The 18,415-nt window shown below is 39.5% G+C and overlaps 1 protein-coding gene across 1 annotated transcript; it reads left to right on the top strand.

The window, feature by feature from the left end:
* Positions 1 to 8,547: 8,547 nt before the first annotated feature.
* LOC140229558 (uncharacterized) lies at positions 8,548 to 12,162 on the top strand. Its single transcript, XM_072309805.1, has 8 exons — positions 8,548 to 8,632; positions 8,994 to 9,049; positions 10,045 to 10,107; positions 10,333 to 10,633; positions 10,948 to 11,071; positions 11,466 to 11,654; positions 12,006 to 12,107; positions 12,149 to 12,162. Exons 3-8 carry the CDS (start codon positions 10,085 to 10,087, stop codon positions 12,160 to 12,162), a joined length of 753 nt encoding a protein of 250 aa, XP_072165906.1. The 5' UTR covers positions 8,548 to 8,632; positions 8,994 to 9,049; positions 10,045 to 10,084.
* The last annotated feature ends 6,253 nt before the right edge of the window (positions 12,163 to 18,415 follow it).

The raw sequence follows: 18,415 nt of genomic DNA, 5'->3' as shown, positions 1-18,415 counted from the left end.
AACGAAATAAGGTTCGTAATTTCGAAGGTTCGTCAGTACACACCATCTTTTTATTTTCGGAATAACGATCTTTTGGAATAACGAACAATACCCGTTGTGATTTAGCAATTCTTTAACACCTACCATAGAGCGCATAACTTCTCCGCAGCAATGAGCATGGGTACACAGGAGAGATTCTTGTTTCTTTTCCTCCTTTAAAACCTCCCTGATTCTAGTATCACTTATAGCGTATTCCCATTAAGTTTTCGTTAAGGCAAAGATACCACGGAATTATCATAGAACGCACTTTGTGTTCAATCTCGGTGTTTGTTTTTTTTTTTTTTCACTTGCACTGTCCCTGACTTGTGAGGAAAGTAGTTAAGACAAAATAATAGAGAGAACAGAAGGAGAAGACAAAAACAGAAAGACCAGGAAGAACAAAATTAGTGAGTTGTCGTGAGAGAGTGAGTAAGTTGACAATTTACAGAGATATCCCAGAGAAGGAAATATGAGAGGGAGAGAGAGAGAGAGAGAGAGAGAGGGGGGGGGGGGAGAGAAGGTCGGGGTGGTGGGTGCGTTTTTTTAATGCATCGGACACGTTGCGACATTGTGACCGGAATGTATTTTTTAGACTTATCGTCTGTCTTATGTTGTTCTGTTTCGATTAAAGTTATTTCAGGACACAAGCAAAAGATCCATGAAGTTTTGAACGAAATGTGTCAAATTCTTGAAAGAAGCCATAACATTGCACGAGGCCTCCCGCCAAGAGACCTACCATGACGTCTGTAATAATTGGCACAGCGGGATTGTCGTGTAAGTCACGTGACTTCGATGCTGCCGAGGTCTCCTCTCTAAACAGCTATCAGTGATGTCTGATTGGTCAGTCTGCTACTTGACATCTTGTGTCCGCTTTTCGTGTTGCTGAAAACACACTTAAAATGGAGAAGTTTGTAGAAATTGCGCTTAAAATTGCATGAAATGCAAGATTGGATGACGATGTTACCGTCCTAACAATATCTCTTACTACTGGTTTACGTGGAGAAAAAAGAAAATAGCATGAGAATCGTTTTATGGTCGATACTTCACCAACTATAACGCCTTTCCCATTAAGATTATAATTGCAAATTTATCACACCTGTGTCGTGATGATTGACGATTTTGATGCCATAGATATGAAAAAAAAATTGTTTGTTTGTTTTTCTTTTAAATGCCAGTAAAAGAATTAGGGAAGGCTGTGTGCAGGTGAATGAGAGACTGTCCAAGCCGAATCATCATCACTTTTTTCCCCGATATGCTTATAATCATAACTGATGTGAAAATTTTGTGTGAACACTTGAATTTTTTAAATCTATTTTTGCTTTGAAATCTTACTTTATACATTCCAGCCTTTTCACTTGTAGTTCGCAGAAGTTCGCAGAACCCTTCACTGCTCTGATCGTTCCACTGAAGGTTCACATGTAGGCCACTATACGTGTATATGTCTATATACCGACGTGAAGCCGACACGTGGAGCCTGGGGGTTTGCCATTTAAGACAGATAACATTGATTAATTTTGATTAGATTTCATACTTCATAGAACGTTACCTTACGAGTCCCCCCCCCCCCCCCCAAAAAAAAAAAAAAAAGAAGAAAACTACCGACCTTCCACGAATGAATGTAGGGCCTAGATAAGCTGGCACCACGGTGAAGCAAACCGTATGGAATATGATTATTGATGTGGTTTATAGGGCATCAAAAGAAACATGCATGTTGAAAATGACCTTACTTGGTTATCGATTAAATCGATCAACTTCGGCACGGCTTGGAAGTGTGAATGAAACTTATCTCCGTATTACCTAAAGCGGCATTTAAATCCATAATGAACGACTCAAGTTTAAGCTTCTGTTTGTTGTTGTTTTTTTCCTTTCCAACTAAAACATAATTCGTGTAGGGCTAATTTTGCACGAAACTGTATCGATATAAGGGCCTATATACCGCATGTTCCTGTTCTTGCTCCTATATACATGGAATTATGTATGACGAAAAAAGAAAGAAGGAATGAAATAAATGAAATGAAATTGTTTCGATGTTAAACTTTAATGCGCAACTGACTGAGAAACTAACGGTGTTCCAGTTTTGAACGCGTGAACAGTTGCGCAAAGTGTAGACACACTACACAGAAAGTAGATACACTCGTTTCTATTTACACAAAGTGTAGAGTTTAGACGGGAGTTTAGACAAGGTGTAGATTTACACAGAGTGTAATGGCCTCAGGGGGCTGCTGCAGAAGAGAGCAAAGCTATCCCAATCACACGCCGCGTCTAGCCTGCCCCGCGGGGAGAGAGAGGGTCTGTGTTTGCTAGAAGGAGCCCGGGTGCCTGCGGGTCTGGAACGGCAAGAAATCCTAGAGCACAAACACAACAAGTTGAGAGCAGTATATTACATTGTCGCGAGCTGACGCCGTTTCGAGTGATAGTTACACAATTACGTCTGCATGTAGGAGAAACAAACAGAGCTAAAATTCGCCCTGCAGAGCAAAGAGCGACTAGCATTACACGTGTGTTCCTGGGTGATCGTGACAAGTGCGGGAGCGAGAATAACTTCCTGAAACAAGTGCTGTATGAGAATGGTATTACAGCCTCCCCGAAACCCTCGTGCGTGACATTTCGGTATTTACACTCCCTCCTGAAATAATTCTTTGAAGAATCTTGTCGTCTGCGCCGACGCTAGGGTGGAGGACACAGCTTTATCATTCGGCTCGATCTGAGGGGAACTTTCACTGATACACATGTTTGTTTTGTTTTGTTTTTGTTTTTTCATTTTTGTTCGCATGGATGAAAACATCTCATCCTTTCCGTTTCATTTGTATAGAAATTGTTATGGTTCATCCACCGAGTTCATTGCTTAAAGTCACAGTTACAAATGCCAGATTGCAGTCGTTATCGGGGTAAGATATGGCAGCATGAAATAAACTGCTTTTATGCAGAGTAAAACATGCAATTCAGGGGGTGACCTCCAAATAAAGGCAGTGTAAAAACAAAAAATATTTTGACAAATCATTTTGAAATTGTATAATTGATTGAATATCAGTATATAATAGATCTGAAGAGGATATAGTTGCGGAGACGTAGTTCAAAGAGATATGTATTCTTGCTTGCTTTGATGGCACTTTCATCATTTCATCATCATAATCAATGGATACAGACTTTTTAGATGACAGGCCTTCCATTATCAAGGTACATGTATATTATTCATACATACATACAAACATACACACAAACACAAACACAAAATCACATGCAAATTATGCACATGCCTGAGTTTATGGACTATCTGAGGGGTTCTTAACACCGTGTCGATGGTTTAACAAAGAGCTTTCCAAAATGCATGATAGAACCTAGTTCCCGCGAGTATTTTCCCTTCAAATGATACCGAGAGCGCATTTTCGCGCGATTTGCCAATAATTCCGAAAACCTAGTTCTTCTCGGTGATAAACTTATAGTTTATAGCAAAAAACCCCTCAGTTTACCAGTCGATAGAAAATGTAGGATGTGGATTAAGTTTGAACAAGACTTCATCTTCATTCAAAAATACTTCGTTCAGTGAGTTGTTACTTTACTTTGCACTGATACCTCAAGTTTAATCACGAACATCATACAATACCTTGTACATTCCGTAAACTTTATTATATTCTCGACATGCATTCTTGCATGTATCGTCAATTTGACATGGAAATATTGTACTAAAAGCATATATCTTTGGAACCTTTTTTTAGTAGGTTCCACATATTACACATCATTTTTCATATGTCCTTACGCATTTGTGCAATTTTGTTTCAGATTGACTGTTGTGTTTAACACATTTTTTTTTTCTGAAATCAAAAGGAATGTAAAACTTGTATGAAGTGTGGAATATGAAACATGAATGAAAAAAAAAATGAATCTTTAAAGTCTTAGTGCCCCCTACGGCTGGATGAGAAGGCTACTATAGCTCGAGGCATTACACCAAGACAATGATATTAAGAAGATATAAAGAGGATTTTCCCATTTCTTCCTACAAAAAAGTTTACGTTCCTTTGACATGCTGTCAGCATACAAGAACATTAAGATTAATAGTATTCCCTTGCTTTCTAAAAGAGGTAAGTCAACAGCACTTTCATTATGGTAGAAAATGAAATATTGTGAAACTCTCATTTACATCTTCTTTATATCTTTTATGTTTTGGTCTGATGTCAAAAGCTTATAGTAACCTTATCATTCAACAGTAACGACAATAAAACCGTATAATACTTTATAACTTTAGAAAGGATTGTCCGATTTCTCTCAAACTTTCATTGATGTGATCTTCTAATATCGCTGTCCTCACTCAAGCCAAGCGTAGCTTTGGGTAAAATTCCCCTCTAAGAAGGGCACATTGAGGACGTAGGTATACATTGTATATCTGTGAAAGGCGTGTATCTAGGAGTTCGGGGGGGGGGGTGGAGGGATGAATAGAAAATATAGTAGACCTTTGATTCCGGGGAAAAGGAAGTCACCGAGCGGGATAAAGTCTCGAAGGGGAATGGCCGTACGGACGAATGAGAGCAAACTTTGGGGTGAACATGCAAGCGATGAGGTGGGACGCCCTCTCGTGAGAGGAGATAATCACGCCACCACACATATGAAAAATCGTCTCCATACTAAGCGTTGATATTCAACGACCTGCTGCTTACTTTTGGCAAAATATAAAAAAAAAAAAAACACATTCACGATTGTAAAATGAAATGTTCATAGAGTTAATAAAAAAAAATATAGACAATAGTAATACATTGTGTATTGTGAAAATGTGTATGGTGCAAAAATCACAATATCGGTAGCCAACCAAAGAACCTTTAATCGTCACTCGACCAAAACTATCGGGATACTTGCGTTTCTCTGCAGTTTGGTTAGTTTCTTAGATCAACATCTTTGTTATGCAAGGGCTAGCTTCTCACCTGAAATAAGCAGGGGAAATAAAGTACGGACAAAAATACGCTACAGTAACACATTAGATAAAAATTTGAATTTTTAAATAGTCATAATGGAATCATTAGTATAATGGTATACGAGACGCACTTGTAGAATAAAATAATGAGGACATAATTATAATTATTATAGAGACAGCATTAAATGAACGTTTTTCTTTTTGGGGGTGGGGGGGGGGAGGTGGGGAGGGAATTGATATCTGATGATATCATTGATCATACCCAATACCATCCACTTAATCCATTACTTAGGTAAAGCGGACACACCACTCACACTAGTATCACTCCAGTGTGAAATGACAATGTATCGAAAGCAACGGGTTAATATAGGTCTAGTTGAACACGGTTGATGATAAAGCTAATTAATTTTTTCTCAGGCGGCATTTACTGAAGGAAAAGAATGCTGTTAAGTTTCAGTACTTTGGAATATATGGTGAATATTAAAAAAAATGAAGACTGTGAAAGCAGCTGTGACACATACATAACACAGGGAAAGGAAAGGAACTGTTGACTATTGAATGAAATCTAAAGATCAAATCCTTAATTATACTCACTATTTGGATATCTAGCTTTTCATTTTTTTTTTCCATCGAAAATTTTGAATTATCATGAGCAGATTATCATCCTGTAATTGCATTAAACAGGAAAGAGGTCATATGTGCTACCCATATATTTGTTTACATTTTTGACTACAGAAAAAAAAAAGCAAGACAGACAGACACCGTATGCACACGGACATGGAAAAAAAAAAGAAAGTAAAAAAAAAAAAGGAAAACAACTAAAATTATTACACAATCTTACAAAGTTGATGACAGCGGATATACAAAGTTGGTGTAACTATTCAAAATAAAATCAAGCGAGCAAAATATCTCACCTGTGGTGACACAACATAATTTCGTTTTCCAGCCGCTTTGGAGTCGGGCCCAAAATCGCCGAGCGCGAGCACGAACTTGGTAAATTGCTAAGAGCACACCATCAGATGCGTTTGAACAGCACGGAGGAAGTACAATGTACTAGGAATAAACCACTTGAAAAAGCACCGTTGTTATGTAAACAAAAATGTTACGAAGTTTCATTATTACGTCACAGATCCTGAAAACAGCTGTACGCGCACTGGGTTGATGAGGACAAACGCAACGCACATATTATTATTACGTCTCTGCGCATAGTAGGATGAAGTTCGCGTCATTACGCGCATGTGCATAAGTGACGCCCTGATATGCGCGTTGATCAGACAGTGCGTGACCATGGTAAAGACGTGTGTACGTACATTTGTGTACGTTCGTTCGTAACAAACAATTCAGCAGCGTACATTCTTTGTGCTTCTTTCGATCGAAAGTGTGTTATCACGAAAGCTCCCGAAGTTTTCCCACTTTTGCGACTTGAGAGACAGTAAATCGTATTTTGTCAGGTCAGTATTGATCATCTACAATCTTTTACATGAGTATTCCTAATTTTGTTCAATAATTTCAACGGATATCAAGGATTTACAACTACTTTTAAAAATACTTTGTACTGGCATTCGTCAAGGTCAAGTGAAGGTCATGCATTCAACCATATTAGGTCTATACATAATCAATAGGGGACGCTTCATACACTACCAAGAGGATAGGCCTTATCATTATCATTCAAAATCTTCAATCTTGCTTATATGCAGATATTGAGATCTAGTCTGACTCCGACGCCATGGAGGTGTATTCCAAATCCCAAATTCACGTCCCCGTGCCATGGGAGTTACAGAAGAGGCCACGGTGTTTCGATCCCTACTCTAGGGTCCGGGCCACAGCAGGGTTACCCGCGAACAGCTCGCCTAATGTAAGCAAGAACTATACTCCTCACATTCCCTTATTCTACATCGCATGTTTCAAATAAGCATGAAACATATCTATGAGATAAGAAAATATATATTCACACATTTTCAGAGTCATACTGTCTGGAAATTATACGAAAGACTGTTTGATTAAATGAATTGAAAGTGATGATAAGATCATAAGACCTATTGTGACCAACGTGACTATAGATTTTTGGTTTACTGTAGTCTACATGAGCTGTCGTACAGCTGCCCTACTGAGGTTGTGAAGAAGCATTGTCATATTCCTACACAGCAGTGTTTAAGTCTGTAGCATCATGTCAGATTTCCGTTAAAAAGCAACATCCTGATTCTTAAAGATTTGAAATCAGCACTGAGAACTATTAAAAAATGCAGTTTGCAAGTTGAAGACTAAGTGTTATGCAGCCACAGTAAATGGTGGACTTAGATGCAAAGTCAGATGTTTACATTACTAAAGTGAGTTTATTAAAACTTAGTAGCATTTTACAATCTCTTCATTTTTCATTGTGTGCCAAGCTGGTTGAGACAGCCCGTCGAATGCCATCGCCGCCAGTGTACCTGGCGGGTAATCTTCTTCTCCAACGGCTGAAACAGTCCCTTCAAAACGAGGAGCTGAAGGAACAACTTGGCGTACGTTAGAACTGTCCCTTTCTTTGTCGTTCAATCAAAAGATCCACATGAACACACGGTTCGCAATGTAGGCCTAGGCCTACGACCCGGGAATACGGTGAACTCACAGTTTTAAGAAATAGCTTTAGAAAATGAAGAAGTAAACACACAGACACCTCCCTCTCCCCCCCCCCCACACACACACGAACAAATCAAAAACAAAAAGAAAAGACACCATCCATGATCTTAGTGAAGACGAGAAACTATTCTACCAGTCTACTGAGGCATCAAACCGCCACTGACTCTAACGTTACAAGTGGTTATGACTTCAGTTGAAATGACCTGATGAAAGTGAATGGAAATTCTATATAATATGTACACGATGTTTATTTTTGTGCTATATGATACAATTATTATCGACAATAAGCTTGTTCTTTCTCCTCAATTCTAACAGGTTTTGTCCAGCAAAGTACACCTTGCCGAAAGAAAGGCAAAGCGAGCTGAGCGCACAGCCGGTCTCATCGGAGGCATGGCAAACTACTCCCTTCAGAAGGTGGCTCGCGCTCAGGAGAAGTCTCGAAGGGCCGAGGCTAGGGTAAGGCAGGAGGAAGAAAGGGCACGACAAGCAGAAGACCGTGCTTGTCGTGCCGAGGAAAGGGCAAATATCGCTGAGAAACGGTTGACAGTAATAGAGGAGGACATCAGAGGAGCCGAGGACAACGCGCGGCTGATCAGCCAGAAGGCAAAGGTTGCTGAAGAGATTGCGGCGAAAGCTCAGCAAAGGGCGATATCTGCAGAACAGAAACTAGCTCTGGCAGAAGAAGGCACTAACATCGCAGAGGAGAAATCTCGGCTCGCCGAGGAGAGAGCGAAACGAACCGAAGATAAGCTGAGCATCGCAGAGGAGAAATTTCGGCTTGCCGAGGAGAGAGCGAAACGAACCGAAGATAAGCTGAGCATCGCCGAGGAGAACGTGAGGCAGGCCGAAGAGAAGGCGATCATTGCCGAAGAACGAGCGAGGCGGGCCGAAATGAAGGCAACAATGGCCGAAGAGAGAGCGAGGAAGACTCAAGAGGAGGCCCTCATCGTCGGTAATAGGGCAAAGCAGGCTGAGGAGAAGACGAGACGGTTCATGGACAAGTATCTCGATGCAACATCACAGATCGAGATCTTGAAGATGGAGTTGGCTTTGGCCAAACATAAGAAAGATCCTTCGAAGGACCATCTTCAGGTAAGTAGGCCCTACTCTGATCGGGTGTTAGAAAAAAAAATACAAATGAGAAGATAAATCCGTGGATTATGAAAATCACTTGATAAAGATGACAACCCAGAATAGATTGAATGAAGTAACAGAGATTCAGATTATTACGATTAATCAAGTTTATTCAGAAATGATCACAAAAAAGCAAATAGACTACCTCTATTTCCATATCTCCATGAGCACCGAAAGGTGGACTTGTGCGCTATACAAATAACCACTATTTTTCTTCTTCTTTTTCTTCTTCTTATTATTATCATCATCATTATTATTATCATCATCATAATTAATCATCATTATCGTTATTATTATCATCATTATTTTCAATCTTCAGGTTGACGTGACTGCCTCCTCTTCGGGTGTTTCTATCTCCCCAACTCTGCCTGCATGGTGAGAAGACTTTGGATATTATTTTAGAATAATTTGAACGCAGTCTTTATAAATGGTTGATAGCCTTCAATCTGTAATAAGAGGACAGAATGTAAACTGCACAAATCACGGAAGATTGAATTAAAAAATTATATATCATAACCCTTTCAGTGTTTCATTCTTAAAAAAAAAAAACACACACACACGTTTAAACTTGTGCAATCGGTAACAATTTCATTTAAAGATAGATGTAGAGAAAAATGATATTGTCAAAACTTAATTCTATTATGCTCTTTGTAAATCAGTACGCCATATCAAGCCGCAGCCTCAGCACCTCCTAACACCCTCCGATCCCCATCCTCACACGGCTCGTCACCAATCAGTACCACTGGTCATTCGTCACCCAACACCTCTTCTGTTTCAAACTCCCAATCCCTTGTGTAAGATTATCTATTAGTGTTCCTTTTTCTTTTAAGTGTGATTTCTTTAAATAAAGGAATATAATGCACCATAACTATACGTTTTACTTGATAACCAGAACCATTTCACATGAGATGATAATTGTTTAACAGAACTTCCGCACTGAAATCATATGTATACATAGAGTCGCGATTGCAAATATATACCGCCAAGTTTTAACCTCAGTCCATGACAACAAAATTATTTTGATCCGTATAAAAAAAAAAATGATAACAAGCAAGTTAAGCGTCTTCTCTCACATTTTGGAAGGCTTTTCGCCAAGTGCGTACAAAAAGAAAAGGAATAGAGTTCTAATAGGACAATTACCCCAGACCCTTACACTAATCCTCTCCTGAATCTAATCCTAACCCCTACCCAAACTCTAACTCTAACCCTAACCCTAATCTTTACTCTTACCATATCACTAACCAGTATTTAGCCGGAGATGATTGTCCTGATACGATCCTACCGTATTCCCCTCCCCTCTCTCTCTTCTTCAAGACAGAAAGAAAAAGAATCATACCTTATCCCCCTCTCTCTTCTTCTTCTTCTTCCAGACATACGCCCCTTATATCCCCACTACCATCTTCCAGCCAGATGTCGGCAAGCCCCACTCCTAGGTAAGAACTACTAAATCATCAACTTAAGTAGAACGTATGGCATTTATGTTTGATGATTATACATTTTTAATCAACTTACAAAAGTAAAATTCTTTGATAATGGAAGGTTGACATTGATATTGTGCTTATGATGATAAAACATTTTAACTATGAGTCGTTAAGTATTAAGAACACAATATTACGACAGCGTGATTATTTTTGTATGATTGTAATTCTCCATGACAGGCCTACCAACACTCCATCTCAGGTAGGCACGACGACTGGTGGGGCAGCTGCCAAAAGCAACACCATGGCGAGAGCACCCAGCCCGCCTGGTGCTGCAGCTGCATCATCTTCATCATCCGCTCCAAGCTCATACGTTTGGACCATAACAGACCTTAAGGACTTCGACCCCGCCAGAGGTTCTATCGTCCTAGGACAGGGTTCCTATGGCACGGTGTACCTCTGTCGGCATCGCGTCACAGATCGACCCATTGCCCTGAAGACCTTCATGCTGCCTTCGTCTATTAACCAGATGACCACGAAGGTAACGTCTCATCCTTGTTTTACTGTTTATTTATATTGCATTAGAAGTGAATCATGCAAGGTTTCTTTACCGACTTTTTCTTCGTGAGGTCAAAAGTAAATAGTAAATTTTTTAATGACGATTTGTATGATATAATGACAATTACCTATAGAATCAAAATGATAGTTATGGACAGAGTGACTAGTAAACATGTTGGCATAGTAATGATAATGACGACGATAAGAATAAAAAAAAACAACAACCAAGGATCCAAGGCAAGGTGTGAACACTACTATTTATGCTCTTCATCCATCTCAACTTGCTTTACACTTTAGGTAGCTGAGATCCAGGAGGAAGCCGCCGTATTGGACTTATTTGGCAGAGAGGCGTGTTTCCCAACGTACCTTGGATGCCTTGAGGTCAGCACTGGGTGTATCGGCCTCGCAATGGAATTCATCGGTAAGTTGACTAATGTACCTAGGATACTTTGTCATTTCTCACACAAACAAATAAGTATTGAAGAAAACAAAACACATCACTTTGTGACAAAGAATATGACACTTGATCGACTGATGTTTGGAACTCAACTAACAGTCACTAGTTGTGACAGTGACGTATTATGTAGACGTATAAAAAAAAAAAAAATGCGTTGTGCTACCGATTCGTGGTTCTTAGCAGGTACATAGTCCTGCTGTTTTCAATGTATCTCACTGAAGAATCTATGAATTCGTATTGGTGAAATCTTAACTGAAAGCTTGAAACTTGTCAAGAAAGTATCTTCACAATATTTGTGTCATCTGAAAGACGAATTCCAGCTTAAAACTATTACCAGCGCTTATCTAATTGTTACCAGGTGACGCGATAACGGGAGAGACCGTGACTCTGGACAAGGCCATCCGGGGCGGGGTTCCTACCATCACCCACACCAACTGGCTCCAGCTTGCCTTGGATATCTGCAAGGGTCTTGACCTCATTCATCAGAGAGGATATCTGATGAATGATTTAAAAGAGGACAATGTCCTCTTAGACAAGTCCTCTTCAGGTGAGTTCAAGTTCGTCATACCCAAATACTTGCTAAACACTCTAGTTTTCCTTCTCCTCTTTCTATTACCTTTTTGAACAAAGAAAAGATATTCTAATCCATCTAGTAACACATATCTTACACATCGACAGATGTTTACTCAAATGAAAGCACTTTAAGATAATGCATTACACAAGTGAGGTCAAAGATTGTCTTTCATCTATTCATCTTTATATTTTTGAGCCTTTATTACCGTCCCACTAGAATTCATAGTACATGTATCTGTTTGTCATCCCTCCCTACCCTTCTATACACACGCAAAAACACATGGTATTTATTTTCATTTTGCCCATGTATGTTCATCAACAACAGGTCTATGGCAGGCCAGAGTAATAGATCTAGGCTTGGTCTCCAATCAGTCATGTTCAACCCACTACTACTTCACCCCCGACGAGAAGGCCCGATATCTTAGGGGCGAGTTATATCAACACATCGCCCCAGAGGTCGCCCTTCAGGATCAGGCTACTGACGTCCACAGCGATGTCTATCAGGTGGGTCGGCTGATGAACATGATGGGGCAAGCTGCTGGTGATGGGAGTCTAATGCTCATTGGTGCGCTCTGCGGTAATCCCAACCGAGCTTCCCGGCCAGCCCTAGGAGCTGTGGTCCAAGAGCTGGAAAGGATGATATAGGTGATGTGATGCATCGAAGCCCGAAAAGATATCAATATCTGTTTTTGGTCACAGCTAAATTTGAAATCAAACCCATATATTTTGCAAGCAAAAACGACAACAGTATCCTTTGGCGTACTCGGTTTACATATTGAAAATAACAAAACCAGAGATAACGAAGTTTTGTCAACTTTTTAATCTAGAACACCAAAAGCACCCTGATATCGAAAAGCTTACGAAGACAGAGTGTAGTCTCTGTCTCGAGCACCAAATCTTATCCTTTGAAAAAAAAAAAAGCTGAAATAAAAATATCTTTGAATCAACCGCGCTTGAACAGTGAGTTCAATCAAAATCCAAAGCTGGTTAGTTTACTGCTACAAAATATGTAATCTGAACCTGGCATTGCTCAAAACGTCTTTTCGGATTTCGATGCAAAGGTGAGTATATTTGTATATATTCCTATCATTTTCAAAGTTATTTTTAGGATTTGTTACTACCTTGCAGCAGTGATGGTGCCCAGCAAAAAGGAAAACAGTAGATAAATATGTAAATGTATAAAGGGTATGTGATACCAACCGTTGATGCTGCCTGGTAAAGTCTATATTGCCGAAAAACAAAGATGTTGTAGAGGGCTACTTGCTGGTAAAGAAGAAAAATACTCTAATGCTGGAACGAGCAAAAGATAATAATTCACTGATACAGTGGTTTCCGTCTTTATAAAAATGTGGGTAGTAAGCAAAAAGGACATTAAACCGACCAAAATTGTTTTTCACTCAAACAAGTGCAAATAGTCAATGTTTTGTGCGATGTCACAGCTTGATCAAATCAAATCGAATGACAATCGAAAGAAAATAGTATTGTCTCTTCAAGTTTACAACGTTTTCATTAGCATGCCCTGCAGTGCCGGTGTAATCTGACAAATATTGCATGATGGGAACGATGATGGAACGTGATCCAAGGTTGTCCATCACACCTATTGTGGGGCAAGGTGGTGCCTCTGTACAAGGTAACAACAATAAAACGACAGGTAAGTTGTACCATGGTTGTACGGAGCTGGGATACTAAGGGGCTGTCCATCACATACAGTCTCTCCAGCTGAGTGGGGGCTCTTCACAAACAACAACAATAGCAGTAGCAGCAACAACAGCAGCAGCAACGGCAACAACAAAACCCGACAGGTAAGTTGTAAGGAGATGGAATATTGAGGGGTTGTCCATCACAGTGTAGAGCGAGGTGGGGCTCTGCACAAAACTTCAACAGCAGCAACAGTAATAAAGGGTAAGGTATAAGGAGGTGGAATACTACGAGGTTGTCCATCACAGTGCAGAGCGAGGTGGGGCTCTGCACAGACAACAGTATTCAGCATCACAAACAACAGATTACCGAGAGGTTGTCCATCATAATGGGTTTCTTAAAGAACAGGCGATACTAAGGGGATGATCATTATAGTATATAGAGCGATGTGGGGATCGATGTACAAACAATATCAACAACACAAACAACAGTTTAAAGCTATATGAACATGATTGTGAATTACTAAGGGGATGTCCATCACAGAGTAGAGCGACCAGGGTTCATCACGAAATAGCAATATAGCGGCAAAACAAACCACAGGTGGGTCGTGCGGAGATGGAATATTAGTTTAAGGTGGGGCTCTTCACCAACATGGACTATAATAAAACCAACAACAACAACAACAACAGCAAAATGATAAGTCAGTTTTGAGGAGATAAAATACTGTGAGTCACCAAAATCAGCCCTCGTGGTGAATATTGGAAAGCTTAAGACGTATTTCACTCTCTGTCTTGAGCACCAAATCTTATCCTTTGAAAAAATGCTGCAATACAATATCATGGTTGACATCGAATCAACGCTTGAACAGTGAGTTCAATCAAAATCCAAAGCTGGTTAGTTTACCGCCATACACAAAATATGCAATCTCAACCTGGTATAGCTCATAATTTTTTTTTTTTCGGATTTCGATGCAGAGGTGAGTATATTTGTATATATTCCTATCATTTTCAAAGTCATTCTTCAAAGTTGAGACTGCATCGCAGCAATGATCGATGGTGGTCAGCAAAAAGACGGACAATAGATAATTATCGAAATAGATAAATGGAACATGATACCAAACTGTCCATGCTGCCTATAAGTAAAGTCTATAATTGTCGAAAACAAAGATGCTATGTACTGATATAATCATAAGTCTACTTGGTGGTAGGAGAGAAATGCTGTAATACTGGAACGAGTAGAATAAAATTTTATTGACACAGTCATTTCCATGGAAATGAAAACATTGAAAAATGTGGATAGTTAAAGCAAAAGGACTTTTAACCGACAGAAAATGATGTCGTTCTTTTTTTAGCTTTTTTTCTCTCTGACAAATGCAAATAGTCAAAGTTCATGTGCGATATAACAGCTTGATCAAATGAAATGACAATGATATTTTCTCTTCAAGTTGCATTGTTTTTCAGTAGAATGCCCTGGTGCCGTTGTAATCTCACAAATATTTCATGGTGGAAATGGAAATCGAACGTGATCCAAGGTTGTCCATCACAATGTAGGGCGAGGTGGTGCTTTGCACATGGTAACAACAATAAAACGACAGGTAAGTTGTACTAAGAGGCTGTCCATCACATTCTCTCGAGCTGGGTGGGGGTTCTTCACAAACGACAACAATAGCAACAACAACAACAACAACAACAGCAACAGCAAAACCCGACAGGTAAGTTGTAAGGAGATGGAATATTAACGGGTTGTCCATCACAGTGTAGAGCGAGGTGGGGATCCGCACAAAACTTCAACAGCAGCAACATTAATAAAGGGTAAGTTATAAGGAGGTGGAATACTACGAGGTTGTCCATCACAGTGTAGAGCGAGGTGGGGCTCTTCACAAAACTTCAACAGCAGCAATATTTTATAAAGGGGGAATGTCATAAGGAGATGGAATACTATATAAGGTTGTCCATCACAGTGTAGAGCGAGGTGGGGCTCTGCACAAACAACAGTATTCAACAACACAAACAACGATTTAAGATGTAAGGAGATCTGAGAGGCTATCCATTACAGTGGGTTTTTAAACCAATAATAACAGCAACACAAACAACCGGTAGTAAGGGGGTGACCATTATAGTGCACAGAGCGATGTGGGGCTTGTTTCTATTCATAAACAACAATATCAGCAACACAAACAGCGGTTTAAAGTTACATGTATATGGATATATGGATTACTAAGGGGATGTCCATCGCAGTGTAGAGCGACATGGGGCTCTTCGCGAAATAACAATTGGCAGCAGCACCAACCACAGGAAAGTTCATTCATTCATGTTTTTATTTTCATTTCCAATCAATATACATATGTAATACAAACGTCAAATGATAGCATATCTTGTAACATAAATCTTGTTTCCTAAAGGACTTGGTGGAAATGAAAATTGAGGGGCTGCTAATACGCGAACTTGTATAGTGCAGTCCCCTCACTTACTCACGTTACATTACTACAATACATTAATACATAGCTTACAAAACCATAATGTATGTATAAAGTATACACTTTTCATTACATCGATGGTAACATGAAGCATAGGCATTCACACACACACACACACACACACACACACACACTCACACGTACACACATATATACACACACAGAAGAGATGAGAGAGGAGAGAGGGGGAGTAGAGAGAACGAAGGGCAGGTCAGTATTCTCGATGCAGGGCGAAGAAAATAGAACAATTCCAAATCAGGCAAACCAATCATGGGGTACATATAAACTAATCAGATATTTCTTTAAATTACTAGAAAATTATTTCAAAACAAGTAGAATCTTTTATATTTTTCTCGAGGGAATTCCATAATTTTGGGCCACTGTAAATAAACGTAGATTTTGTAAAAAGAGTTCGAGTAAGGTACGTAATGATACTCATCTGTTTGACGAGTGGGGTATTTATGAATATTTTCATTCTTATTAAACATATTTTCAAAAACTAAAGGAAGTGAATTGATATGTAAACTATAAATGAATTGACCAGGATAATGATGATACAAATCCCTAACTTCCAAAACCTTATTCTCCAGAAATAAATCGTCAGTATGGGAAAATCTGGAGGTATTGCATATTACTCGAAGTGCTTTTTTGTAACAAAAATTGTAAGGAGATGGAATACTAGTTTACAGCGAGGTGGAGCTCTTCACAAACATCGATAATAATAAAACCAGCACCACCAACAACAACAGCAACAACAACAGCAGAACGATAAGTCAGTTGTGAAGATATGGAATACTGTGAGTTTAGAGGTTGTCCATCACAGTGTGAAGTTAAGTGGGCCTCGTCACAAAACAATAGGAACAAAACACACAATAGGGAAGTTGTATAAGGAGGTGGAATTTTGAGTACTTGAGTATTGTTATCAAAGCACAGTGCACAGCGAGATGGGGTTCTTCACAAGTGCAAAACAACAGCAGCAACAACAACAAAACACAATACGTAAGTTGTGGCGGTGGGGTAGAGATAATCGTTTGTATTCGTCCGCAGCAGCGAGTTAAATGTCGTACGAAATATATACTACCTGCCCTACGATTTCTGTGCGAGACATACAAGTATCTCTATCCTCTGCCATGAAATACAAAAAGGATAACGTTTTCAGAAACATTAAGTTGTATCAGTATGGAGATGGACATAGAAGGGTTGTCTGTCACAACGTAAAGAGCCAGGCAAGGCTCTGCACGAAACAGCAACAATTAGAATCTGCAAGCAAATTGTAAAACAAACAGCAATAAGCTGCAAGGAGATGGAATATTGTAGAGAGTGTCCATTACATTGGAGAGCAAAAAAAAAAAAAAAAAAAAAAAAAAAAAGTGGGCTTGTCCATCCAAAAAACTATCTACCGCTTGAATTTAGGCAAACTGGTCTCGGAATAAAAAAGAAAAAGAAAACAAATAAGATCGTTCATGCACCTTATGTCAAGGAGCAGATCATCTAAGCAGCAGTGATAATCGGTTATACACAATGTATTATCATGCATGCAGAGAAGCTATAAGGAGATTAGTGAGAGGAATCTATGGGAATAATATCATGGACAGATTCTCATATTGAAATGAATTTGATATTATAATGAAAACTCAGGCTGTCAGGAGTGGCATTTCTAAACAACAGTTTATGAAACATGCCGATTAAGATACAGGCTTAAGAGAAATCTGATGACGGAAAAAAAAAATGAAAAAAGAGCCATCTGATGAGATTTGATATCAAGAAGAAGCTGAATAAAATGAATAGTGTGTGTCATATCGCATGTAAGAGTTTACATCTATACCCAGCAAACACAGAACGTTTTCAGAACGTTTCATAACGTTTTTTTTTTTTTTTTTGAGGTTCCGTACAAATTACGTATAAAATGGACGTTTTTAAAACGTAAATACAACGTCAAATTGGGGACTTAGCATTTACCGCAAAGCACAGGTTTTTTGGAAAACGTTTTAGAAACGTCAATGGACGTTACAAAAGTTTTTTGTCGATTCCACCGGAGGTGTGGGGAGACTAAGGGATCACCTGCGGCGTCTGTCCGTCCGTCGTCCGTCCGTCCGTCGTCTGTCCGTAACGCTACAAAAACTTGAATAACTCTCTACTGAGGATTTCAATTTCAATCAAACTTGGAGGGAAGATTTGATATATAAAGTTACACATTTTACCAAACATGAAGGGCACCTCAAGGTCAAAGGTCACGGGCAGAGGTCAATGAACTTTAGGGCCCAATGAGTAAGTTTTTAGGGCGCGTTTCGTTTATTGCTCGTAACTTTTGATGTATCTGTCTGTTTGTGACCAAACTTAGATGGTAGATGTCTCTTGGGAAGTTGTAGGTTACCACAAGGTCAAAGGTCACAGACAGGGGTCAACGAACTTTTAGGGCCCAATGTTAAGTTTTTATGGCGTGTTTTGATTATGGCTCATAACTTTTGATCCCTTTGTCCGTTTGTGACCACACTTGGATGGTAGATGTCCCTAGGGAAGGTGAAGGTCATCACAAGGTCAAAGGTTACAGACAAGGGTCAACGAACTTTTAGGGCCCAATGTTAAGTTTTTAGGGCGCGTTTCGATTGTGGCTAATAACT

This window comes from Diadema setosum, chromosome 6 (genome assembly GCF_964275005.1).
Source record: "Diadema setosum chromosome 6, eeDiaSeto1, whole genome shotgun sequence".
NCBI lineage: Eukaryota > Metazoa > Echinodermata > Echinoidea > Diadematoida > Diadematidae > Diadema > Diadema setosum.
This window is presented reverse-complemented; position numbering and strand designations above follow the sequence as displayed.

Coding starts and splice junctions, on each gene's coding strand:
- LOC140229558 (XM_072309805.1), top strand. CDS start 10,085: ATGTCGGCAAGCCCCACTCCTAG. Junction 10,108..10,332: donor TCGGCAAGCCCCACTCCTAG/GTAAGAACTACT, acceptor TCTCCATGACAG/GCCTACCAACACTCCATCTC. Junction 11,072..11,465: donor CCTCGCAATGGAATTCATCG/GTAAGTTGACTA, acceptor AATTGTTACCAG/GTGACGCGATAACGGGAGAG.